This window comes from Ptychodera flava, chromosome 14, assembly GCF_041260155.1.
Source record: "Ptychodera flava strain L36383 chromosome 14, AS_Pfla_20210202, whole genome shotgun sequence".
Taxonomy (NCBI): Eukaryota; Metazoa; Hemichordata; class Enteropneusta; family Ptychoderidae; genus Ptychodera; species Ptychodera flava.
In genome coordinates this window covers 39,975,119-40,003,000 of record NC_091941.1, presented here as the reverse complement: position 1 = coordinate 40,003,000, position 27,882 = coordinate 39,975,119, and the positions used below count along the sequence as shown (strand labels likewise).

The following is a 27,882-nucleotide window of genomic DNA, read 5'->3' as shown; positions in this document are numbered from 1 at the left end:
GGACTATTGTTCTTATGTAAATTTACGAAAAAAATTGTTACTTCTTTCTTTTGATTTGAACTCTTGACCCATTTTCTGTGTGAGTGCAGCAGGTATTTTTTGACAAGTATCGTTCGTGTTGTATGTGAATAAAATGCAATGTCGATATGGACGTAATGTGAATTTATCGTAGGATACTGTGTGCCTGTACGGAATCCCAACTTATAAAAATGCTCGGTCTCGGGCGCAGAATTTCCGACGTTCGATCTCTCAGACGTCCGTTTTGTGCATTTGGCACTTAGAGTGATGAAAATACCCAAGTAAGACAACAAATACACGCAAGTTGATATAATATAATAGCAATAAACCCTGCCGCAGGAGGGTATACACTCGATTTTGGTACAATTCGCTCTATATAGCACTCGCCTATTGGTTCGTGCTATATGTCCTGCATTGTACCAAAATCTTGTGTATACCCTCCTGCGATGGGGGTTATTGCTTAATTACAGACAGCTATGGTCTTTATGAAGGCCAGTTTTAATGCCTGATGGTGGTGCTGAGGTTCCCAAACCATTTTATTACAGGGATTTACCTTTGTACAGTTATCAACACAGTCACAATAGACAGCAAGAAATGTTACCAGGGTTCTAACTTTATTTTTAATTGAATTCCCAAAGATTCCCAAGAAGACTAGGCATGAAATGTCCAGCGACGGTGAGAGTAATGACGTTGTACAACAAACACTGTGTTAGCTGTGTATGATGTCGTTGTACTGTTTTCAAGTATTGCGTTTGGATGTACTTTTGTACTGCCTTCAGAAAGACTTGTAATGATATTTATAGTATTTTATTGCCTCCAACAATCTGTAAGACACTGCACCTACTGAGAACATGGTAAAGAATAATTAAAGGAACTCTACCTCAACTCCAGTGACACAATCTGTATCTTTACTACTTTATAAAATAGCCTTAAAGTTTGTAGTATAATATTTAATAGTGAAGTGCAATTATATTAGATTTCTTTGAATAGTTTATTTTTTCCTCTCACATTCTTTAGAAGTAAGTACTATCAACATCAAAAGAATACAAGAATCACTCAGCATGCTAATTAAGGTGGCGCTGCATGTTGCCAACACAGTTTTTTTCAAAGCAATATTTCTCATCTAAGATGACAAGGAAACCCCCTCATACTATATATTTTCAAAAAGCAGAGACTCTTGAGTTTAGTATGGTAGCAGCAATTTACTCGAAGAATGACGTGGGTGTATATTTGGGGTAAAAAACCTCAATTTTAGTATAAATGATAAAAATTAATTTAAGTAAAAAACTTGACACTATTTTCTGAAATGTAATATTTCACTTGAAAGAACAGTATATGTAGATAAAAACGACTAATTTATTTTGCATTATCTATCCTCATTCTAAAATGGCAAGAGTTGAAGGACTGACACTCAAAAAAGTGACCAAAATCATGATTAGCAAAATTCAAAGGCCTCTGATTCAAAATATAAGAACTTCATTCCAAAACAAAATAGTCGTTTTTTTAAAAAACATAATGTGAAAATTTCGTAAAATTTGACCCAGCAAGAGTGGAGTAAAGTCTTTGGAAATTTTGAAATTGGAAGGAAAAAGAAGCCAGGAAATTGGGTGATTTGCATACATTTGCATAAATTAACACTTCTTTATCACGCAACTTACCACTGCTTGACAAGCTAAAAAGTGAACCCAACCAATATTTTAATCTTGGGTCACCAAATTAATTAAAGTTGAATGAATATTTGCAAAAACATGATTTTTGAGCAAAATAGGCTGTGTTGGGTGCAGCGTCCAATTAATGAACTAATAAAGAAGTGAGTTTAACAGAAATGGAAAAAAAATTCTGGCTCATCCATTTTAACCAATGAAATTTTTGTAGGTAAAACAATTCTATCATGGTTCCCAGGTGTGTGATTTAGCAAAGATTATCTCGAAATCAAGTGCACTGCAATTTATATTTTGTCGGACCATTGTACATAATTTCCATTGACTAAACTATAATTTATGTACTAGATTCTTAAATAACAAATTAAGGTAAAAATGTTTCTAACAATTATCAGTTTTATATTACTAAAAGAATTGAATATACATGCCCATGTTTACATACATATATATACATATATATTTTACATTTGTAGTGTGCATTTGAGTAAATCCTCTCTCCATTGTTGGTCTCCAAAACTTCAAAGAATAATTCAAATATCCCATTTCTTACATGATTTAATACTGATAATAAATATGTACTAAAGCTAGTAATGAAATAAAATAACAAGTTTCATAGTGCAACCTACAGTTGGTGTGCAGTAATAATCTGATCAGACTTGAACATGCACCCCACATTACCCATTGACGGAGAGACGAGTTACCAACTTGAACATGCACCCACCTGTACCAGGGTGTGTTACCCATTGACCTCGAAACTAGTTACCAACTTGAACATGCACCCTACCAGGGTGTGTTACCTATTGACCTCGAAACTAGTTACCAACTTGAACATGCACCTTACCAGGGTGTGTTACCTATTGACCTAGAAACTAGTTACCAACTTGAACATGCACCCTACCAGGGTGTGTTACCTATTGACCTAGAAACTAGTTACCAACTTGAACATGCACCCTACCAGGGTGTGTTACCTATTGACCTAGAAACTACGTACCAACTTGAACATGCACCCTACCAGGGTGTGTTACCTATTGACCTAGAAACTAGTTACCAACTTGAACATGCACCCTACCAGAATATGTTACCTATTGACCTAGAAACTGCTTACCAACTTGAACATGCACCCTACCAGGGTGTGTTACCTATTGACCTAGAAACTAGTTACCAACTTGAACATGCACCCTACCAGGGTGTGTTACCTATTGACCTAGAAACTACTTACCAACTGAACATGCACCCTACCAGGGTGTGTTACCTATTGACCTAGAAACTAGTTACCAACTTGAACATGCACCCTACCGGGTGTGTTATCTATTGACCTAGAAACTAGTTACCAACTTGAACATGTACCCTACCAGGGTGTGTTACCTATTGACCTAGAAACTAGTTACCAACTTGAACATGGACCCTACCAGGGTGTGTTACCTATTGACCTAGAAACTAGTTACCAACTTGAACATGCACCCTACCAGGGTGTGTTACCTATTGACCTAGAAACTAGTTACCAACTTGAACATGCACCCTACCAGGGTGTGTTACCTATTGACCTAGAAACTAGTTACCAACTTGAACATGCACCCTACCAGGGTGTGTTACCTATTGACCTAGAAACTAGTTACCAACTTGAACATGCACCCTACCAGGGTGTGTTACCTATTGACCTAGAAACTAGTTACCAACTTGAACATGCACCCTACCAGGGTGTGTTACCTATTGACCTAGAAACTAGTTACCAACTTGAACATGCACCCTACCAGGGTGTGTTACCTATTGACCTAGAAACTAGTTACCAACTTGAACATGCACCCTACCTGCATATGTTACCAATTGACCTAGTGAAGTATGGTACTTACAAACTTACCAACAAACGAAGGTTATTGTTTTTCAGTAAGGTTCAAAAGTCAGGTAACATTTTTCTGACTTGATACTCAAATGTTGACATATTTATATATGTAATAGTGGTTAAATTATTGAGTTTGTTACTACATGTAGAACATGCTGGCATTACTTGACCGTGTTGCATATTCAATGTTGATTGTACTATGATAGAGTTGACACTGCCCAGTTGAAGTGTTCTAGGATTACTGTTTTCCCAAAAGGAAACAAAGACATTGACTCCAAAATGTAACAAATTCCAATAAAGTAGACTACATCACAATATTCCTCATACAGGGTAGCAATATACAGCAGCTTCACAAAGTCTGATACAAACTGACACTATTGTATTGGTCAAAACATAGACCCTTTGTTTAGGGTCTATGGTAAAAACAGGAGTGCTGCAATTCTGTAGTATTTGTTGAATTCCTCACTTTCTTTGAGTCCGTTAAAAAAAGTAGCTACCATAATCTGTATCCAATGGTAGCTCATTTCATTTCAGGAACTATTTCCATTTGAAACTGAAATTGCTGCGCCTTGCTGTTCAGATGGCTTGGATATTTTAGAATTTAATACTTGAAGTCGTACTGTCAGTGCCCTGAGTTGACTGTTGTAATCATCTAATTGACCTGATCACAGTTGACAAAAATTTTGCTTTTTGACATTGCATCTCTAGGTCACATTTTGAAAGTGTGGTCTGTACATTGACACAGTCAATATCATTGAAAACTCATTGTGCAAGTGCATCATCAGCATGTACACGTGTTGGTATTTGTACATAATGCTTATGCTGCAAAGCAAACACAAAGGTCTGAGAATAACAGAATATTTTGTTTTTATTTTTCTATTAGTTCTACTTAGTGAAAAACTAGAGAATGATGACCTCAGCAATAAAACTCTGAAGATCACTGATTTTGGCCTAGCAAGAGAAATGTACAAGACTACTCGAATGAGTGCGGCAGGGACGTATGCTTGGATGGCTCCTGAGGTTATCAAAGCATCAATATTCTCTAGGGGTAGTGATGTCTGGAGGTAAGAAATAACTATCATAGTCAGACAGAGTTCGCGTTTACGCAAAAATCGTGCGTATTTACGCATTGAAATTGACTCTCTTCACAATTTTTTCATCGTTATGCGTTTTCTATACGCAAAGGATAACACCAAAAGCACTCCCCACGACTGAGCTTAGGCGACAACCAGACGAAATTTGTTGCAACACATTTCTGTCAATCACTCATTTTGTGTGGAAAGTTTCGAATCTCTGGGCGTTGTCTGAAAAATCGACATCGTAGTCCACACGTTATCACGTTAGGCACGCTATCATGTCAGCTGTGCCTATGAATTACGTTGCTAATTTTCAGGCGAGCGATAGTTTCTGAAAGTGAGTGATTGACAGAAATGTTGCGACAAATTATATAAATGCCAACCGTGCACGATCATCGCGTCTCGCTGTTCCCAAATTTTGATCAAGCACACATGCAGCATGGCGTCGAAGCAGACAAATCTGTTTTAATTTCTTTCAACTTTGCTCTACGAGTCCGTGAAAAAAATGATTCATTGGTAGAGCTCGTCGGAATCCCGATAAATTTTGAACACTGCAGAAGTGTCTGGATGGTAACTGGTCTTTCAGGCACCAAGTCGTTTCGGCCCAAGTCGTTTCGGCCTCTCAATTTCCGGTCCAAGTCACTTCGGCACCGCAACCCAAGACGTTTCGGCATCTGTGTTTCGATTTTTTTTCAAACTATTTAGTAATTGACTGATCCGTCATATTCGTAAGCGTGACCTTTGCGTTCTGACCAGTAAGTTCCAGTACTTTATGTGCATTTTGTGTGAATTTTGCCGTGCTGTTTCCTCACCGCTTTCAAACTTTTTCCGTGTCGGCGACTATTGATATCGATAAACTTGTGTCACAGATTTGAAAATGATATGAAGTTTTTTCTTACGGTCTTTTCCCGTGTTCTCACAAAGATTAAGCATGTACGTGAATGTTAGTTGACACTATACTTTTTAGTACTTTGATTTGTAACATTACGCTCCAGCACTAGTTCCCACAGGCAGCCTTCAGCAGTGTCGAAACGTCTTGGGTTGCGGTGCCGAAACGACTCAGACTTGCATACTTGGGGCCTGAAATTGGAAGACTGAAACGTCTTGGGCCGAATGACTTGGTGCCGAAACGTCCAGAAACCGTCTGGATAAGCTGCCATAACTCTAACTTTTGGGTTGCCCGATGTGTTGTGACGGTTGCATGTATACCCTTCGCTGTTACGTTTCAACATTGTTCAAGTTGTTCGCTAAACTGTTTTCATTAAAATAATGTTACATCGTACAACCCGAATATGTAGTGTAGGTTTATTCAACGGCACATTGTATTTTGCTGTCGGTTTTTTCATCAATTGAGTGCGGAAGTGAAATTACGCACTCAAATCCAGCCATTACGCAATTTTAGCAGACTAATGCGTATGCCGTACGCGAGGAAAAAAAGTCACCGCGAACACTGGTCCAGATATGCAACAAATGTACACTCAGTAATACATGTAGATCTATATATAGTTTGTACTGTCTTTGCAGATTTGTACATGCCTAGTACATACTTTCTAGATGCCTGATTAATCAAAGCACGGAAAACAAATCTATATTTTAACCCTTTTCCTGCCAAGTCGGTGAAAATCCGCTTGAAATTCGGTGTAGCCAGAATCTAAGCACTGGTGACCGTTATTCTCCCAACCCGGTGGAAATCGGGCCCTTTTTGGGTACCCCCTTTCCTGCCAAGTCGACGGCACTACGTTTTGCTATCCCCTGTGCGTTTAGGGGTCATCCAAGGACAGGTTTTCTGACAAGGAACGCCTTTTCCCCTCGAAATGGGTTCGCAGGGAGTCGATAGACAGGGAAAGGTGCAGAAACCTGTCCGCCAGTCCCCCACACCCGAGGGGGGCTGGTTTTTTTTTACCGCTTTTTAGCGGACTTGGCAGGATAGCATGGTGACGTTTTCTGGCGGAGTTGGACGTACTTGGCTGCCTGGCACTATAGAGATTGCTGCCGAACTTGACCAACTCGGCAATGCTAATCTAGAAGGCTACCTCTTGCAAACGACTTGGTAGATATGCCGATGGTGCGAGACGAAAGTCACTTATTCAGTTGTGCGTGACTGAAAATGAGAACGTATTTTTGACGGGACGGCTCGATTTGTTCCTCCGATGGAACGGATATGAACGACTCGGAAATACCATTACAAACTGGTGTCCGACGTACTAAGCTGGGCTTCAGCTCTGCAAGTTCAAGCCAGGCAACGTCCTTCACCGCCTTGGCCGTGCCATTCAATGGACGTAGCTTTGGATTTTTTATTATTCCATCGTCCGAAGTATTGGCTCTGGCTTGCAGGCAAACGTATCCTCTTGCCGACGCATTAGTAACTACGTACGCTGTTTGCGTACAGAGAATTCAAAAGGTGACATAAGGTCAATATGCTACGGGGATACCGTCTGCGGTTAGCAGGGACTGCTTTTGTTATGCAAACCAGCTAGCAGTACAATATGGCTGCCAGCATGTGGACACGTCGATGGCTAGAACAATGGAAGCATATTGCATTGCACCCGTGCATCGCAAAAGTGAACTGAAGACTTGGGGGTAGTGACTGGTTATCGCTGGTTAGCTGCAGCCCAAGCCATGTCGGTACAAACCCATACCTGACTGAGGACCACTCGATTAAGTCAGTAATGAACGGTAACACTCGTAAGCCAACTCCCAACTGAGCTGGCAAAACTACGTAAAGCTGTGCTTCAATGGCTCAGCCATGTCGTTAATACAACGGCAAAAACGTAGTTTTTTGTGCTACACTGCCAAGTCGTTGGAGGTACGTATTCAATTGACCCTACCCTGGGGAAACAGGACAGGTTTGACGGTGCTGCTGCACCCCTAGCACGACCCTCAGGGTCTCTGACTAACAGACGAGTGAGGTGATGTTTGTGCCTAGCGGACGTACGTAATTCTGAAGGAGTTTATTTCCGAAAAAATAAACATGAAACGGCAATAAAATGACGCACTCCCAGGGGCAAACAAAGCCGGTGACCTCAATTTTTTTCTGCAGCAACCCTTGAGCTCCTTCCCCTGTCTACGGGCATGTAGAAATTATCGAAGTCTAACACGTATAAGTACGGCTAAAACTACCCTGAAAATGGGCGATTTCTGCCAAAATGCCTGGCAGGATAACATGCAGGAGAGCCAATCTTTTGCAGGCACATATTATGGGGCGGTTTTCTACTGACTTGGGAGAATAACGGACAAGGGCGCTCGGCAGGAAAAGGGTTAATCTGTCTTTGTATTAAAGGTTCATGCTGCATGTTCATCACCTTGTCTTTATTGTTTCAAAGTCACTCTCTGTTTGACATTTTTGTATAAAATGATATTGGTTACAAACTGCAAAGACTCTGCAAATTGGTCAAAAAAGACACCTTATAATCTGCTGGCAAATGAATCTGATTGAGAAAGCAGTGATGTGATTTTAGCTATCTATCTGAAATGTATACAAATTAATGAATTACTGCTGTACCATGTTTACCAAACTGTGATCTTTGACATACTGTGACAATCTAGTGAACTTCTACTTGAAACTCTTATCGTCCTTCATCATTGTGTAAATTCTTGTCACTTATTAGTTCCAGAGACCAGCTCTGGAACTGTTAGTTTTTGCTCACTTTCCTTCTTTCTTTCTTTCTTCTTTCTTTCTCTATTTCCGGTTTTACTACCATAGAACATGCTATACACAAATTTTACCTTAATTACCCAGAATGCATTGCGACACGCTTATGACGTCATCGCTCAGCTCGGACGGGTTTTACGGGCATTTCTTGTTTATTTATTTATTTATTTTTTATTTGGCATTGCTCAACTATCATATTGCGTTCAGTTATTAATAATTCTAGCTTTATTTCGCTTTGTTTTTTGTTGCTTTTTGATTTTATTTTTCTCTAAATACTCGCCGTACGTGGCGCTATACTGTTTCGCCCGAATGCTCATGAAACAACATGGCCGCGTATCGATCGCCTCGCTCGCACAGAGACAGAAAAGTAGCCTTTCCCTAAGTTTACAAGCGCGGCTGGGCACATCGTGTACCTAGGCGAGGTGGGTGTGCTCGAAAACGAGGATCAATGCAAAATTTGGACTCAAAATCGGCTGTTTTGGCGGAGAAACTGCCCGCCGTATTTCTGAGGAGCCACCAGCGGTTTTTCCTATATCAGTCTGCGAGGCTGTGGTGGGAGGCCGTTTAACGCCGGTAACACACAGCCCTGCCATGCAGAGCTAGGCATTCATAGTGAACGTACTGTCTGTCATGCACCGGCATGCGTTGGCTGCACGTAAAAGCAACTCAACTTTCCAAGATCAAATGGTCAGTATCTTGTGAAAACAGCGACATAGCAATGAAAATTGTTTTAGTCTGTGCTTTTAATCAAATGAAAATGCATGTGGCTCAATTTCAACGGCCTAGGTCCGATGTTTCCTCTCGTCTGATCATCGTCGTAAATGACACCCCTCTTTACGGCAACAACTCAGCGCTACCCGTCAAGCGATTGATTTTTGCGTAGGTCAGCGGAGCGAAAATTATTGCTCTGGCTCGCGAGAATGTCGTCTGATAAACATTCCGTGCGTCGTCGCCCCCGTATGTATCTGTTGCGTTTTTACCATACATGTAGGCATTTGTAATCTGTGTACTGTATTCCCCGGACTGCCTTGCTTTAGTTGTATTATGGTGTTTACTGCTATCAGCCCTGAATATTAAAATCCAAAGCACTCTTTCATTCTGCACCTATCTTTGTCACACATTCTCTTGTTTCTCCGCTGCTCTGGTCTCTGGAACTTCGCTTTTGCTTGCAAATGCTTTCTAGTTTCAACTACATTTCTTATCAAATACCATCTACAGTATGTGTGGCAGCTTGATAAACACTAGATGTTTTGCCATCTTTGCTGATTTTCAAGTCTTAACAAACATTGTTCTGTCATTTTTTTTCTTAAAATACAGTTATGGAGTATTGTTATGGGAATTACTAACAGGTGAATTTCCATACAAGGGTATCGATGGATTAGCTGTAGCCTATGGTGTAGCTGTTAACAAACTTACACTGCCTATTCCTTCAACATGTCCGCAGCCTTTCTCTCGTATCATGACAGGTAAGTCCTTTAGAGTGTGGCCAAGATAACTGTTATGATCAGATACAATATCAATACAATTCTATATATTAATTTATGTACTTCTAGATCAAGCACAAAGGCAATTTATAGTCAGTGAATTTCAAACATCTATGAAGTGCCCTGACAGCATATTATGACCACACAGCTTGTCAGAACATTGAATTTTCCAGAGGCTGTCATCAGCTGCTTTCAATTAGATTATTTCATGAGAATGTTATACCGTGTAGGAGGCTGTGTGCATCATGGAAAATGATAGAGACTGTTTCATTGAAGGTGTCCATGACTGACTTCTAATTAGTTACCAATGTGATGTGTAGACACACTTCCCTCTCTCTGTAATATTTTGTATTTAATTGTACTTTTAGAGTGCTGGAATGCAGATGCTCATGCAAGGCCCTCATTCCGTGACATTCTGGATCAGCTCAGTGAAATTGCAGATTCCTCATTTATCAATACACCATATGAATCATTCCATTCAATGCAAGAGACCTGGAAGGAAGAAATAGAAGAAATGTTCCAGGAACTGAAGATAAAAGAAAAGGTATGGAAATTCTGACATCCTAAATTCCAGAGGCCAAAGTCTCATTACTTATGTTGTAGTTTTTCTTTTGTTTTGTTTTTGATTGTGTCAGCCCATAGAATACTGGTAGAGTCACCTGACTTGTTTAGTCTCATAAATAAACATGTATGTAGAGTCCTGTCAGGAAAATTTGATGCATGGTCTCAACAGGGAACAGAACCGCTGCCCATAAACTCTTTATCAGGTGCCAGGTCTGTAAGGTTTATATCACATTCCCTTTGCTACATGATCCTGGAAATAATTTTTTTGCCTGTTTCTGGGTAAAATATTTTAAGGATTCAAACATTAAAATTTTACTTCTATGTGATATAAATATATAACTCACAATATTGAGAACAAGTTTCACATCTTTCAATCTTTGACTGGTTAGTTTTCAAAGCCAATTAAATTTAGGAATCATTGAGAGAAAGTAGTTCTGTTTCTTTGTTGATGTTACTTGAGTGAAGTTGACAGGGTTGTGTTACAAATTTTGGCCGGAGATGGCATTAGTCAACTGAGGCAGTGCAGTGGTGTACAGACCTGAGCTTTCAAGGACCCATGCTATGCCATATAATCTGGCTCTACAAAAACCATGTCTAGTCTTCTAAGGTTTTCATCCCTTTCCATTATAGCTGCATTTTATTTCTTATACACAGTTTCACACCCTTCAAAGTAATAGTTGATTCATGGTGGAAGAAATGTAAAACAGGAAATTTAGATTTTATTGTCCCCATCTATTTCAAAATAGCAGATGGTTTAAATAAACAAGCAGGTGACCATAAAGATCAGGGTCAGAGTATTTGTATATCATACCGGCTACTAGAAGTATTTCTATATTGTTATCACATTGTCCTGGTCAGAAAAAGTAAAATTCATGACCAGGATGACTAGCCAGTTTCACTATTCTGTCAACTATGTCACTATTTTTTACAGGAATTGCGTACGAGAGAAGAGGAGCTGTCTAGAGCAGCTATTCAGCAGAAATATCAAGAGGAATTTCTCAGGAAACGAGAACAGGAACTTGCCGAAAGAGAGATTGATCTTTTAGAACGGGAACTGAACATCATGATACTACAACAACAGGAGGAAAAGCCAACTCCTAAGAAACGCAAGGGAAAATTCAAGAAAAGTCGCCTTAAACTGAAGAAAGATGGTGCAAAGAGAATAAGTATGCCATCTGGTGAGTTGTTGAATTCCTTGACATCCATTGTATAAACCTCTTTGCTTTGCAATCATGCAACTGATCTGTATCCACATGTATTTTGTCTAACCTCTTGCTTGAATAGAAAAGCTTTAAATACAAGAAGCATGCCCTTTGAGTTTTGTTATGCTATTAACTGTAAGTAGGTTCATTCTAAGAGAGGACAATGAAGGACACATGCAGTTAGTATTCATCAATGTATCAGCAAAGTCTTCACTTACAAAATCAATTAAATTGCAAAAACTGCAATTGAAAATTTGGTTTGTGCGGTGCACTTTTTCTGTGTCAGATTTCCAGCACAAGATCACTGTGCGTCCATCACCAACGCCTGAGAGAAGAAGCATGAGGTTACCTAACACTCCAGAAAGTCCACCAGCAAGCCCAATACCTAGACTTAGGGCAATTGCATGTAAGTAATGAAAATCTTTACAGTGCACTCAAAGATTATGTTTTGACACATCATAAGTTTTCACTCATGTTCAACCTCAATGAAGCTGATGATGAATAAACAAAAATAGCTTCTAAAACATATAATGACAAAATATTATCTCGGCATGCATGAACTATGCATTCATGTAAGATGACATGGTACCTAAGGCCAAAAAACAAAAGAAATGTTTCTGGTCAGGTCTTTCTTTAAAAAATGGTGCGGTGACGCGGTGAGGGACCATGGTCAGTTTTATAGTTTTATCAATATAGTCACATATATACTGTTCATGCAGTCACTGATCATTCCCCCAAAGAATTTTGTCTTTCTCTTCAGCCATTTTGGTTGGTGTCAGCCACGGCCACCGGCCACAAACAGAAAAAAGGATGACAAGCTGTTGTTCAAGTGACGCGCGCGCTGACCAGAAACATTTCTTCTTTTTTTTTTGGCCTAATAATGTATTAAGTTGTCTTTATAAGACAAGATGCAGCTGTCAGTGGAAGCTTTTAGATCACATTGCAGACCATGTCCACAAACTTGACTCAGAACCATTCCATGAAAGTCAACAGTTTTGTTTCAATGGCAAATGTTATGCCGTGTGTAAGGTAACAATCAAGTATAACATATCAACTGCAAAAGTGTACACCTTTGTAGCAATCAAAAAAAATTGCTGGAAAATGTAGAACAATAAGATAGAAGTTAGATAAAACAGCATCTCATACCAAAGATAGAAGTTAGATAAAACAGCATCTCATACCAAAGATAGAAGTTAGATAAAACAGCATCTCATACCAAAGATAGAAGTTAGATAAAACAGCATCTCATACCAAAGATAGAAGTTAGATAAAACAGCATCTCATACCAAAGATAGAAGTTAGATAAAACAACATCTCATACCAAAGATAGAAGTTAGATAGAACAGCATCTCATACCAAAGATAGAAGTTAGATAAAACAGCATCTCATACCAAAGATAGAAGTTAGATAAAACAGCATCTCATACCAAAGATAGAAGTTAGATAAAACAGCATCTCTACTGGATAGAAGTTAGATAAAACAGCATCTCATACCAAAGATAGAAGTTAGATAAAACAGCATCTCATACCAAAGATAGAAGTTAGATAAAACAGCATCTCATACCAAAGATAGAAGTTAGATAAAACAGCATCTCATACCAAAGATAGAAGTTAGATAAAAAAGCATCTCATACCAAAGATAGAAGTTAGATAAAACAGCATCTCTACTGGATAGAAGTTAGATAAAACAGCATCTCATACCAAAATAATCGCAATCATACCAATCCATAATCAATAACACTAGGTCAAAATTTGTAAGACAATAGTTGTAAACATAGACACAAAACAGCACAGAACAGACAGTAAATAGACGGTACACAAACAAAGTCAAATTCATGAAAGAAAGATATATAGACCTCTGGCCAAAAGACCAAGAAGTGATGTCAGGTGTTTCGAAAATAGTAAGCGCATCCTGCCCCACATGTGGCACCCGCCATATATCAATCTATAAGTCAGATAGGTAGTGGTCGCTAACTAAGGCCCAATGTCACCGATGCCATCAGTGATCATTTGTCGAAGAGAGATATTGTATTTATCTACCAGCTTGCGATACCTGCCAAAAAAGCATTTGAATGTAGAGACAAGTCTTGCTCTGGTAAAACAGCATCTCATACCAAAGATAGAAGTTAGATAAAACAGCATCTCATACCAAAGATAGAAGTTAGATAAAACAGCATCTCATACCAAAGATAGAAGTTAGATAAAATAGCATCTCATACCAAAGATAGAAGTTAGATAAAACAGCATCTCTACTGGATAGAAGTTAGATAAAACAGCATCTCATACCAAAGATAGAAGTTAGATAAAACAGCATCTCATACCAAAGATAGAAGTTAGATAAAACAGCATCTCATACCAAAGATAGAAGTTAGATAAAATAGCATCTCATACCAATGTGCTGAGGAAACTACTACTAATCCAGTTGATGTATCAATGCAGTCTCTGAAGAGTCTGTGTACCTTTGGAACAATACAGTAAAGCATTGAATCCATCATAGAGCAATCAGTTTCTACATCTTTCCACTATTACCCTAAAGAAGACCTGGGTGTGATCAAAAGTTGGTATTGTAATAATTAAATGCTTAACCTTAGACTACCAGACTTGTGTCCTTTATCAAACTCAATATATTGTAACACATTTCTCTGGTACAAAATTTGGCATAAAACATTTGCTTCAACACAAATGTTGTCTAATGTGCTTATCTGTTAACAGTTAATATGCCATTGTCAAAGCAGCGACGGAGAAGTCAATCATACACTGAAATCACCACAATGGCAGCAACTTCATCTGGTAAACAGCTCTTACATGTAATCATCAAACCTTTCTTTCTCCAGGCACTTACATCTTCCAAAATTCACATACAATAACTCTTTCTGATTTCCTTGTATCTGTTTTGAAATTATCATTGAAAGCTCAAAATATCTTACCAATCAGAATTAAGTTAAATTTGTTTAAATCAAGAAATCACCAAAATGATCAGAATGGTAAGGCCTTGAAGGCAGCAAAGGATATTTTGTGATTTTTGGCTTCATATAATGCTTCAAAAATGTATGTCACGACTGTAAAAACTGTGTGCATATCTCAATATGTTTGTATTTCTATAGAAAGTATGCAAAGGAATGTTTCTCCCTTGTAGAAGAAGTTTGAATTTGGGAAATTCAACATAAACAAGACAGATTTTCGACATATTTCTTGTTTCCTCCTTCTTTAGTGGCCATTGTTTGCTAATCTCATTGCTATCAGAGACCAGAGTCATGCAATGCACATTCTATGAATGATCTCTCTCTATCACTACACAAGGACAATAACTTCTTATCTATGCATAAGATCAATGCATGAAGATATTTATATGCATGTCAGTATGGTTTTGGAAACAATTTAAATATGTCAGACTGGCATCATTATTGGGGACATCATTTTACACAGTGTAAATAGACAATTCATTTCAAAGAAGTTAGAGATTAAGCTAGCTGTGACAAGCTGTAAAACTAAAACTAAATTATATGAATGCGATCTCACATTGACTGTCCTACACAATACCTAAAATAACAGTAAGGTACAATACATGTTCCAGCCAGAAAAAGATAATTTATGTTGAAAATAGCACACTGAATTACTCTTCAGCCCCAACTATTTCATGTCATCCATTCCAAGTCTCAGTGCACATCAACATCAGGTATTTGCACAAAACTGTATTCTGCATCAATCAAATCTTCAGCAAATACAGTGAAACTGACACATTTGGTCAGCTGTGTTACATTTGAATAACTTACCAGCATGAGTTCCCTCCCTGTCACCTTGTAAAATACTGATTCATGTACCATTAAAATGACAAAAATAAAATGTTCAGGCAACAGAGAAGTAGAGAGTCATCGCATTCAGGTATTAGTTTTTAAGCTCACATTTGGTGTATGTCTGTGTCAATGTGACAAGCAAACAACAGGTAGTTCAAGTGTTTGTAATTATGGCAGTGGTACATGCATTGCTGTCAAAGGCTACACAAGATCTCATCGCAGAACTAGTTCACCTGTCATATGAACGGCATTGAATACAAATTGTGCTAGTACCAAGAGAGTGTTATATCAAGGCTAAGTAGTCTGTTTGATTAAATTTCATGAAAAGATGGAAATATACATACAATGTTCTGAGTGTTGTTGTATTGTGGTGACTCATTTGCATAATTACTGAGTCACAGTAATATTTGTAGTAGTTTAGTAGTCTAATACAAATAACCACACCCTCTCTTTTTCTCTCCCACCCACAATTTTCTTTTACAAATTACCAATCCCTTTATCACATCCATAGAAATCCTGTACAAATGAATAGTCTTTATCCGTGAAGAAATAAATACTTGTAACCACAACATTCAATGACATTTCAAAATTTTATCTCATGTATTATCCTTTCTGTTCATAGAAGCCACATAGCCTATACAGTACATGATATCTCTAAGAAGGGCCCAACTGATTGAATTAGACAAACCTACAGTGACTGTCCAGGCTGTGTGCCCACACAGTCACAAATCTTATAATCAACTTGTCATTCGTATTTTAGTGTCAGGTTACTGATCATAATATTTATACATCTGCGTGTATAATGACAGAACATTAAAAGTGCAGAAATACAACTTAAAATAAAAGTTAAGACAGTTACAGCACAGATATCACAACAGTTAATGACATAGGTATGACCTACAAAGTTATGTTAGTGATCTGAGTAGGGCGTTAGAAACATTTGATTAATTTAATTTTTATGTTTTACAAAACTTCATTGCTTCCCATGAGACCTAGGCAATGTTTAAATACACAACAATAAAATTGAACAAAAATTTACAATTAAAGTTAAGGCCTCATGGTACAGTGTTTGTTTAAGGTTTGATTGATTGAATGCTGTTGGTATTGACCATGTCTGTGTAAATTCCAGACTGACCTGAATTATACCATATGGTCACCATAAGATGAAAATCTAATTAAGTGGGCTCAGCCTACGTTGCATCACTGCAGAACCACAATTTTGGTACTTGTGTTGATACTTCTTATCATGGAACATAAAATTATAACGATTTCTTGATTGTAAAGGCTTTAGTAGCAGTGATTTCTGTGAACTTTTGAATGAAACCTTTGGTCATAAATATCACTGTTAGTATGCTCTTAGCACTACCATTGATCATCAGCTGTGAAATGCATCTATACAGTATTGCTTATTTTTCAGCTTGTTAAATGTGACAATTTTTATATTGATCAATGGTATTATTCTGAAATGTTAATAAGGAAAACCATGTTGTCACATCTTTTAATAATGAAAATTAAAAATGTTATAGTGCCAGACATATAATTATCTTTATCATAAATATTCTAAAATAATAGTTTGCAGTAAAGATATGCAAATAATTTCAGGATTTTGAATAATGTTTTTGTAAACATTGAAATGAAGTTGAATTGCTAATTAAATTGCTAAGATTATATCATCAGCAATATTTTACATATAAAGTGATACAACATTTATCCTGGTTTTTATGAACTGTATGATAGGGTTCAGCCAAAGTGTAAAGTTACAAACAAAACACACTTGTGCACATGGTTTACACTGTCTTCATTTAAACAAAGAAAACTATTAAAGGGCATGTCAGTCCAATTGTTACAAGAAAGTTTACTATAAACAGTAAAAATTTATTTGATTTAGGAAAAATGCATCTAGAAAAAAAAGGGCATAGTTAGATACAAGTTTTCTACCCTCATATTTTCTGTTTGTGATAATATGACTTGGAAGATCAAAGTGTGAACAAACGTAAATTATACAGATGGAGACATACGTCATATACATGATAAGTCTTGCTATATTGATGAACCCAATGCTTTAATTACATTCATATCATCAAAATGTAACCATAATTTTACATTGTCCCTTGTTACAATGTTTACAATGTTACAATTTCTTTTTATGAAATTCTCTAAGCCCTACTTGAATGAATGATCACTTTTGATTGATACTATATTTTTGAAACCTCAGTACTGCCTGAATTTACGTAGGATGGCATGGACCCAACAGTGATATGTGCACAACTATGTGCTTTAGCTCTAACTCAGTATTGTAATGTGTTGACTATGCCAGGGACATTTGATGTGTACGAGTGCAATAATGTGTATAGAATGTGTTGTGGCATAGGGGAGAATTGTGACTAAAGAACCGCTAGAAGTAGGTATTTGCGCATTGCTAGCTGAATAGGGTGAGTTTTTGAAATGGTTAGCATAACAAATGAACTTGAGACTTATCAGTAGTATTTTGGTATGATCCTTGATTGATTGTGAAGTACAATTCTTCACCTCTGCTTGCTTAATGAGTATTGCATGTATGGTACAGGTTGTTCACATTGACTTTATCAATAGCATGACATCTCAGCAGACCACTGTTTGTGAACTAATGGGATAAATAGGCTTTCTTTCCAGTTTGTTTCCATATTTTGTAATATTTGTTACATGTCTCCCTGTTACATAACTCCCTGAATGATACTGAATTTAATAAGCACTGCTTTCAACCTCCTTCTGGATCAGTTCATTGAATTTGAAAACATACATTTGCATAAATTTCAGATTCATTATATGAATTCAGTCAGCCTTTATGATGGGCAGTGCTTCGTCAACTCCTCTTCCAGCATGTTTTACTCACTAGAGCAACATAAATATTTAAGCAATAAACCACACCGAGCATTGGTGTACCATGAGATTTTGACCAGATCACCTGATAATTCGTTTGTGCATATATGGAGTTCACTGGTCAAAACCAAGTGGGATACTGATTGTTTGGGTGATTTATTGCTATTATATCATAACAATATATTGAAACTCTGGTGTGACATGTCAAAAAAAGGAAATTTCCTCTAGATCCATTGCTGAGGTGGTTTATAGCTATTATATCATAACTGAATACTGAAATTCTGGCGTAAAACATCAAAAAAAGGAAATTTTCTCTAGCTAAAAGCTTGCGTGTGTTACAATCGTGTTATGTGACAAATATAGCATGGTTATTTTCATGTCTCGACCAATCAGATGACTTTACTTGAGCCATCAATATACTGGTATGATATAATACCACGTATACCATTTTCATTTTCACAAAACGTAAATTGTCAATACACAAAACCATGACAGTTTGTTAGTGTTATCAAAGGGCATTTATACTTGACACCATGTTTATTGTATCATTTCTGCAAAGTTCATATCTAGGCAAAAGTTATAATTTGTTAATTTAGCTTGCAGGAAGATGTGTCTGCATTCTTTTCCTTGCAATGAAGAATGTGCCAACATTTTGCACTGTACAAAGATTTCTCAGTGGTACACTTTATGGTATAGCTAAACAGACTGTGGTCAGAATTGTATTTATGTCAGATATGTCATGCAAAGTGATACAGTAAGTGAATCAAAGTCATAGCATTCTGAATTTTCAAATAAAAAGTCATGGTTATCATTAGGCCTGTGTACCCTGATTGGTCAATTTACAGGTACACCCTACTCCTGAGAGTAGTTGTGAACTGTGATTGGTCAATTTACAGGTACACCCTACTCTTGAGGGGAGTTGTGAACTGTGATTGGTCAATTTACAGGTACACCCTACTCTTGAGGGGAGTTGTGAACTGTGATTGGTCAATCTACAAGTACACTCTACTCCTGAGGGGAGTTGTGAACTGTGATTGGTCAATCTACAAGTACACTCTACTCTTGAGGGGAGTTGTGAACTGTGATTGGTCAATTTACAGGTACACCCTACTCCTGAGAGTAGTTGTGAACTGTGATTGGTCAATCTACAAGTACACTCTACTCCTGAGGGGAGTTGTGAACTGTGATTGGTCAATTTACAGGTACACCCTACTCTTGAGGGGAGTTGTGAACTGTGATTGGTCAATTTACAGGTACACCCTACTCCTGAGGGGAGTTGTGAACTGTGATTGGTCAATCTACAAGTACACCCTACTCCTGAGGGAAGTTGTGAACTGTGATTGGTCAATTTACAGGTACATCCTACTCCTGAGGGGAGTTGTGAACTGTGATTGGTCAATCTACAAGTACACTCTACTCCTGAGGGGAGTTGTGAACTGTGATTGGTCAATTTAAAGGTACACCCTACTCCTGAGAGGAGTTGTGAACTGTGATTGTTCAGTTTATACAGGTACACTCTACTCATGAGCACGTCTGAAATATAATTTTATATGTCTCTTTGATTACTTTGCAGTACTACCAAATTTTAAACCTCAGGTAAAGGGTAAAACATGGGGACCAAGCAGTGTACATCAGAAAGAAAAGGAAAAACGAAAGCAAGCAGCTAAGATGCGTTCTCTGTCTGATGGTGGCAGTCTTCAGTGGTCGACTAGTGCTCCAAATTTGGAGAAAACACTGAGGAGTTACGGACCAACACCAGGGTTTAGTAGTGTGATGGAAGCAGGTTAGCTCTACTATTACAACTAAATGGATGATGAATACCCCATGTGATTTTCAGTTCTCAAGTTCAAATACCATTGTCCATGAAGGACATATGGCTAATATGAAGTAATACAAATTATAATATTGACTCCCATACTATTTAATAGATGGATTTTAAAACATAATGAATCAGTCAATAAATCTTTGTTAGTTGTTATTATATTTTATACACTGGCACAATGTAGATTATCAATAGCATGAAATGTATCCCAAAATAAGTTGGATATGTATTCTTTGGCTCCTGTGTTAAAAATACATGTAAAAGGAATAATATAACTCCGTTTCCTAAACCTGCTGTGAACATGAAGACAATGAAATTCTGAGAGATGTTTACAACAAGGTGATAATTATGTCCCTTCAGATTATGAAGATGATGAGTGGCCTGATGAACTTGGGATGCCAAAACATTGGAAAGACATTCCTCAAGGTGAAGACAGATCACCAAGTAGTACGCTTCAAAAATATAAGAAACGCACAAACATTGGATTGTTTGGTGCAGCTGCAATTCTGGCATCAGTAGCTATTGGATTCGATATCAGAACTGTCAATTTACAAATATACCAGAGTGGTGCATTGGATAAGGAACGAGAACGCTTCAATCCTACAAATGTTGTAGATGAAGATAATCATGATGGTGCTCCAAGACATAATGAAGGATTTGAAGAGGGTTCTCCTAGAGTAGGTGCAAAACTGAATTATAATGTCGTTGGGGCATCTCCAACCCCATCATCATCTTCCACACAGAGACTTATACAAACATCACCATTATCATCTGAACATTCTTCTCCCGAACACAAGAAACAGGAACTTCAATTAGTGTTTGATCATCCAGCAACTCCAACGACGGTCAAAGAAAATGCTGCTTTTACGTATCGAGATGAAGAAGAAACTCTGAAATTCAGTGATGCCACTAATCAAGTTCTGCAGCAGCAGATTCGTCAGGCTCAGCAACAACACAGACCTCAACGTCCAAAACCACCAGCTCGTACACACAGGAGAACCTCATCTGAAGGAAGTTCCGCCTCCTTTACTCTCAAGCATTCTCCTTCAGATAACAGTGGACCAAGCTTTCTACCATCCCCTCGCAGGGATGACCCTAATATGCCAAGAAATGGAACTGAGAGATCTGCTTTTCCAGATCCTCCACCACGCCCTCCAAGAAGAAGTAGTCAAGGTATTTGATAAGTTTTATTAGATTTCAATAAAATGTGGCTTCTGTTCTTTCAAAGGAGTTTACGACAGTGTTAGTATGATTTATCATATTGACTGTCTCTGTATATCATCTCCGATTCTGGATTACCACTTTCTGTAAAACGAGCAGAACAAGAGCATGTACATGTACATGTGCGCATATTGTAATCATGAATCGACTGAAGACATTCATGGTCATTATTTTCAGTGTCTCTACAGTAGGCATCAATAACACCTACCATGGTATGTTTTTGTGATATGAGAACTTTGTGACACTGACTGATAATGCAGTTTGATAACTCAAAAATAGCTCATTTGAAAAATTGACAGACAAATCCACTTTCAGTCATGCAGAAAGTATTAGCCAACACAGTGCCAATGTTACCCACTTTTTATTTGTTGTTAGATATGACTGATGTTTAGAATCAGTGGTGTCCATTAACTATCCACAAATCTTGTCAGCTTTCAGATACATAGTGTAAATTCATATGAAAGACTGATATGATAGTCATGATGCTGTATGTAGTGTAAATTCATATGAAATATTGATATGATAGTCTTGATGTTGAATTTTGCAATGATTTACCAAATATTCTACCACCAACGTAAAACCAAGGATTTCAACTTTTACAAGACAAAAAATATAGGTCACCTTTCTCAATGTCATCCAACAGAGTAAAACATTTGTCACAAGCAAATTGCAGGCCAGCTGTGTTTCCCAAGGTGACGGTGACACCCTTTTTTTGGCTCAAAAATTATAATAATCCTAAGTACCTCTAACTTCCTGCAGACATTAGTATCATCATAATGTTCAAATCATATTTCTTTTAAATAGTTTTGACTCCTGAAGCTCTGGGTCCAGAGAGGCCTCAAACTCTTGATATCCAAGTCAGACCAAGACCACAGGGTGCAAAGAATAGATATCAGTCACCTTCCAGATACCCATCGCCATCACGTTATCAATCTCCAAGTGCTGCTTCCAATAGCTCACCAAGCAGAACACCAACAAGTAAGTATTTTACAAAAGATAGAAACTGATCATTACTACGTTTTACTTCAACAAATCATCAATTGAAACCATGCCCTTACTTTATTTGTCTCATATGAACCATTCATAAATTCATGATATCAAGTCACTGTATTCATACCAACCAAGGATCAAGCAAGTTATTTCTGATAGCCACCACCTACATTTTCATCAAAGTATCCGTATGTTAAAAACATTGAAAGTCAGTGACCATGATTATTTAGTCTGTCAGGCACTAAATTTTTTCCAATAACAACAAAATGAAATCACTTAAAGAGAAATAGAGTAGCCAAGACCCAATTTTATAGTTTATGCAGACATTGTAAATGTATCTCCAGTGCTTCTCATTCACAAGTGTCACACAAGGTCTTATTTTAACAACATTGCAAGTACTAGAATTTTTCTGTGATTTTATCAATTGCTGCTTGACATATGGTTTTCTTAGATCATAGACCATACTTGTAGAGACAAACAAATTCGACCTGAACCCCAGTTTGCATGTAATATTGCAATACAGGTTTAGTTTCCCCGCATACCAGTGCAGGACTTATCATATGAACTCTGTTATTCTCCGTTGTGCATTGAGATATTGTCTGCATACATAACTGTGCATGTCTTTATTAAACAATATAAGGTGATTTGGTATTTTTTTGCAACCTACAAATTGCAGGTAACAAATTGGCTAACAGACCATATGGAGATACCAGTGATGGCAGCATTGCCGGTACTGCTAGGGTTCACTTTTCTGCAGATTCTTCCTCTTCCCGTATGGAGAATAGGAAAACATTATTGGATGTGGATATGGAAGGACAGAGTGCAGATATTACACTTCCCTTGGTACAACACAATCAGTCTCAAAAGAAGCCAACAATCACGGAGTTGGAACAGGAATTCCTGTAGTTTTGACAATGTTCAGGAAAAAATGAAACAAGGTGATATATGCCAAATGCAGAAAACATATGTACATCAAATGACAGCCTAGATGGAAAGTGCTGTCTTACCAGGATATTTGATACGTTTATATTCAACTTGTATTACTATGTTTACGTTGTTGTATTATTGTTTCTTTTGTGTTTGTATTATGTTTATTGTCAACCAGTTACAAGGTTCTTGATACATGCCATAGACGTTCTGATATGGAATACAGCATTCCACAGATGACCAACCTCAGGGTAAACATCTCAGAGAGATGAGTTAGTTTGTCTATGTTGAAGCCAAAATGCTTTCCTAGATCAAGCTGAGATAGAGATTGAAGGATAGTGATATGTATGGTAAATGCTATATCAAGATGTAGAATATTCATAAATTAAATAATACTAGTAGTTAATGAAGTGCGCTGCACTGTATTTACCAGTTGCTGCAAGCAATACCAGCATTTTCACAGAGACCAATATTTCAATATTGTGCCTTGTACCTTTTGAAGGTCTCTATATTCCTAGCATTCAGCAAATTCATGGAATTGTTAATATATGCAGCAATGAAAGACATGATAGGAAAACTGAGACCTTTGTCTAGGTCAAAGTGGAATGGCCTAAAGGTCAAAGGTAATCAAAGAAAGATTGACTTTGAAAGGATTGTAGATTGAAGGTGAATTGAAAGAAAAGGAAAGGATGTTGAAAGGGTAGAAGTGACCATAGTTAAAATACCCTGAATAAATAAGAGTGAAAGCCCAAGATGGAATTACTTCAGACAGGAGTGTTCAAGTCTTTGATCCATAGAAAGCAATGCATAATAGTGACTTTGCTGTAGATTGCAATGTTGGTAGGCATAGCATGCCTAGTACTGCTAAGACACATTTGCAAGATGGAAGGCAGTCAAATGGTCAAAGATGCTAGGCTGGGCTAAACAAATATGGTCACCAAAGACAAATGAAAATGTAGAGTTGCCGAAGGTGTCAAAAAATGCAACATTTTGAAATGCATTGGCACAACTACCAGCTTGGAAATTAAGATTATTCGATTAATGACTGTAAAATTTGAACAAATCTTACACATCTGAAATGAATAGTGGAAAGACATTTATATGTAAGACAGCAAAATATTTAAGAGGGTGTGGGATACAGGTTGTATTGTTTGTCCATATATAAGTTGCTTTTCTTGGTAAAAAAAATATAAAACAAATACACAAAATAAAAAACAAACATTTCTAATGAGTATGAGTATTTCTTGACTGACCAGTATCTCAAATATTCTCTATGTTCCAAAGAATGCAATAAATTTTTCAGGGTTTTTTTGAATCATTATTTGTATTGTTTTCAAAGCAAGTTGATGTAAAATGTTTTCATAAAAGTGTGTTACAAAGGCACACTGGTGATTTTGTAAGGAAATTCAATTTATACATGTTTGTGTGGGTTCTTCTAACTTAATTCTGATATGCCCTGACAAAAATAAACTAGTAAATAAAATTGTGTCACAAATACCTCATTAAGCAGCTCAAACATGTATAACATTTATTGACTGCCCTAATAAAATATTAAATGATTGTTGTAATGTGTCAAAATTTCTTAATTGGTCAGTGGTGTACAAATCTGTCATATGAAATCAAATCATGCAGTGTAGATAATTTTATTTTGACCTCAATTACTGAGGTATCAAAGGCTTTGATTTTCACAAAACTTTTTTTTTCAGTTGTAGTGGCTTACTCTATGTATCAGGATGTATACATTTGTTTTAGAGATGGCAAGTATATCCATGAAATACTTAATTAAGATTTACAACCTTCAGTGCTCTGTTCATTTCTTACAAATAAAGACAAATTTGTTCCGTTCATTCATTGTCATCTTCCTGTGTTTGTGTCTACATATCAACCAACATGTTTGACATCTACACATTCATTGGTTGAAGTCATTTTCAAACCACATCCAATCATCCAGGGATACTGTAGGATAATGCTATCCGTACATTACTGTGAATTGCTTTGGAGCATTGGCATTAGACGAACTAGACACATAGTCTAAATCGAGGTGTTGCCAACACTGTCAGGTGTAATTATCAGCTGAGCAGTAATTCAAGTCGACCACAGAGAAATCAACTCTGCCAAAGTTGAAACATTGTCTCGCAGCAGGTCAGATGTAGTCAAAACAACTACACCTGAAAGCAAGTGATAAGACTTGGACAGTGCTTAGACATATGTGGTGGTTTTGTTTAGACTACGTCTGACCTCCTGCTAAACAATGTTTCAACTTTTGCAGAATGATTTTTATGATCGACTCATGTTACCGCTTAGCTGTTAATTGCACCTGACAGTGTTGGCAACACCTCGATTTAGACAATATGTCTAGTTCGTCTAATGCCAATGCTTCAAAGCAATCCGTACATTAATTATTTGTGTCCAATATTCTCTATATGAAGACTTTGATGATTACATGGTGCAATGTGTGTCAGTTACTGCAGTCAGTCAAATGTCTTCTCTTGGTACCAAGTTTTCTGAGGTTTCTTGTGTCAAGTATTGGGCAACAACAACTTGAACTTCAACAAATTCACATTGGACATGTAGCACATATTTTATCCCTGCTATTCTCCCATAAGGTATTTCTTTGCTCTTACGTTATTTATTTGTTCATCTCTGTCATGGCCTCTTCTCTATGAGTCACTATTAAAGGAACATTGAGAACATGGCATGCATCAGGCTTGATTGTTCGGGAGAACTTTCCACAAATAGTTGGTGTCTCCCAAGTTACTGATTTTCCTTACAAATTTAAACAATGGTGAGTGGAATTATCCGTTATTTCTGCGTTGATAAAAGTAGTGTACAAACACAATATAAAGGACCCTGGTTTATAAAATCATTTATGACAGTAAAGATAGTGATCTGAATAAAACTGGCATAACTTTTAGCGAACAAGCTTGGAAACTAGACTTCTGATTGAACTTTGTAAAATTTGTGTTCAAAATTTGGCTTGTGTTACATGTATTTACACTTCATGCTTTATTTTCCATTGCTGATGACAAATTTGACAGAAATAGCGTTCACAAAATGTAATGTTGGTCAACAAGTGATCAGATTTGAAAGATTTTGCAATGGTCTAAAAGTACTTCAAAGCAATGTTCAAGAAAAAGTTTTTTGCTCACATTTGATATACCAATGTGAGGTTATCATATAAGCTGAAGTTGGTCACGTCTGTATGTGTGTGTATGTGTGTGTGTGTGTATATGTATAGTATGTCTATCAATATCAAAAACTCGCGAACTGCAGCACTTTTCAGCTTAGTATTTGGTGTGTTGATGCATCCTGGGCTATAGATGGGATTTTGTTCAAATGAAGTTTGCATTGCCAAAATTTTGCAAATGAGCTTCAAAAATGTGAAAAAGTCCACTGTTTTGATTGCTTTGAAAATAAGTGTGCAATTACCCTAGGTGGACATTATGCAGTTATATGTATATCGTGAAAATATCTTGAATTTTGTACTTTTGTTGAATTCTTTTATTTTTCTCATTTTGAATAAATATTCTTCTTCTCTGAAACTGCAGACCCAATTGCTCTCAAATTTGGGTTGGATATTTGCAGAGTGTTACCCTTCTAATTTGATGATATTATGACAGAATTGGCAAAATTACCATTTTTGGGCAATTTTGGTAATATTTGGTCAAAATATTGTAAAAAATATTTTTTGTTATAATTGCTGGACAGACAGCTTTTATATTTGATGTACAGATGCACAGGGATGAAAAGAGTTGAATATGTGGAAATTGTCCTGAAATATGCAAATTTGTATTTTTAGACAATTTTGTTACTTTTGGTCAGGAAAATGTATTTTAAGACAATTTTGTCATTTCTGGTCAAGACAACTTGTTCTCAAAAACTACTTGTCTGATAGCTTTGTAATTTGGTCTAAAAGTCCCAAACTATGTTATTAATTAGATAAATCTTCTGCTCAAAGTGTTGGGAAACCCCAAATTTGTATAATTTAGGTAATTTTCTCAGTCTGTAACCTTAATTAAATGACCTAAACCAACCCAGGATATGTTGTGAGACAGTGGTTAAGACTGTGAACGTAATTTTGTCATATTTTGTATCAATTTGTAGCACAATTTGATCCAGAAAACAAAACTAAGGTTAATTTTTTCATTGCCAACCATTTTTGCAACTTTTCCATGCAAGACACACAAGAACTGATAAGAAATTTGGATCCGGGATAATTCCAGATGTCCTAATTATCCCCCACAATGGAAGGCATTTCACTATCTGTAACTAACTTAAGTGCTGTTTACGTTCAAATGACAGCACTGATAGCATTTAAAAAAACCCAAAGGTTGTTAATAGCTCACCTACTTTACATTTCCTTCCATCTGGTCATTGTACTCTTTATGTAAACACAGTCAATACCAAGGGATCGAAAATTTGATTGTAGATTGGGGTTTAGGAGATTGATGAGGTAGCATTAATGATTTTACCTGATCATTTGTACATTATTTTTTCCCCACTCTCCCACCTTTTCTTTTTGTCTAGCCTTCTCTGGCTGATTTTTTTTATTGACGTGCTAAATGTATGTAGGATCTTCTAGTCCCATTGCTGTAGAAGTTGATATGCATGTTTCTAAAGTTGACCCCAGTACCTAAGTTGCAGACCTTCTGTGCTTTTGTCATTCTTGTTTTTCTGGTTGCACTGTGTAGAAATCATTGTCATAACATCAATGTAGAATTTTGCTGCACTGAACAGATAGAAGCAACATTCATTGTTAATCTTTGGTACCAA

At 37.1% G+C, this 27,882-nt stretch overlaps 1 protein-coding gene across 2 annotated transcripts in view; it reads left to right on the top strand.

Moving 5' to 3' along the window:
• LOC139150489 (mitogen-activated protein kinase kinase kinase 9-like) overlaps positions 1-24,956 on the top strand; it is a 40,196-nt gene extending 15,240 nt beyond the window's left edge. The window contains exons 2-11 of one of the 2 annotated variants that reach the window (XM_070722880.1): positions 4,403-4,583; positions 9,565-9,713; positions 10,100-10,275; positions 11,227-11,473; positions 11,784-11,903; positions 14,209-14,286; positions 19,723-19,932; positions 20,332-21,144; positions 21,997-22,170; positions 22,859-24,956. In XM_070722880.1, the coding sequence (XP_070578981.1) occupies positions 4,403-4,583; positions 9,565-9,713; positions 10,100-10,275; positions 11,227-11,473; positions 11,784-11,903; positions 14,209-14,286; positions 19,723-19,932; positions 20,332-21,144; positions 21,997-22,170; positions 22,859-23,088 (2,378 nt within the window). In that variant the 3' untranslated portion in view covers positions 23,089-24,956. The remainder of the gene's footprint in view (positions 1-4,402; positions 4,584-9,564; positions 9,714-10,099; positions 10,276-11,226; positions 11,474-11,783; positions 11,904-14,208; positions 14,287-19,722; positions 19,933-20,331; positions 21,145-21,996; positions 22,171-22,858) is intronic. The other variant, XM_070722881.1, reaches the window with a different exon arrangement.
• Positions 24,957-27,882: the final 2,926 nt, after the last annotated feature.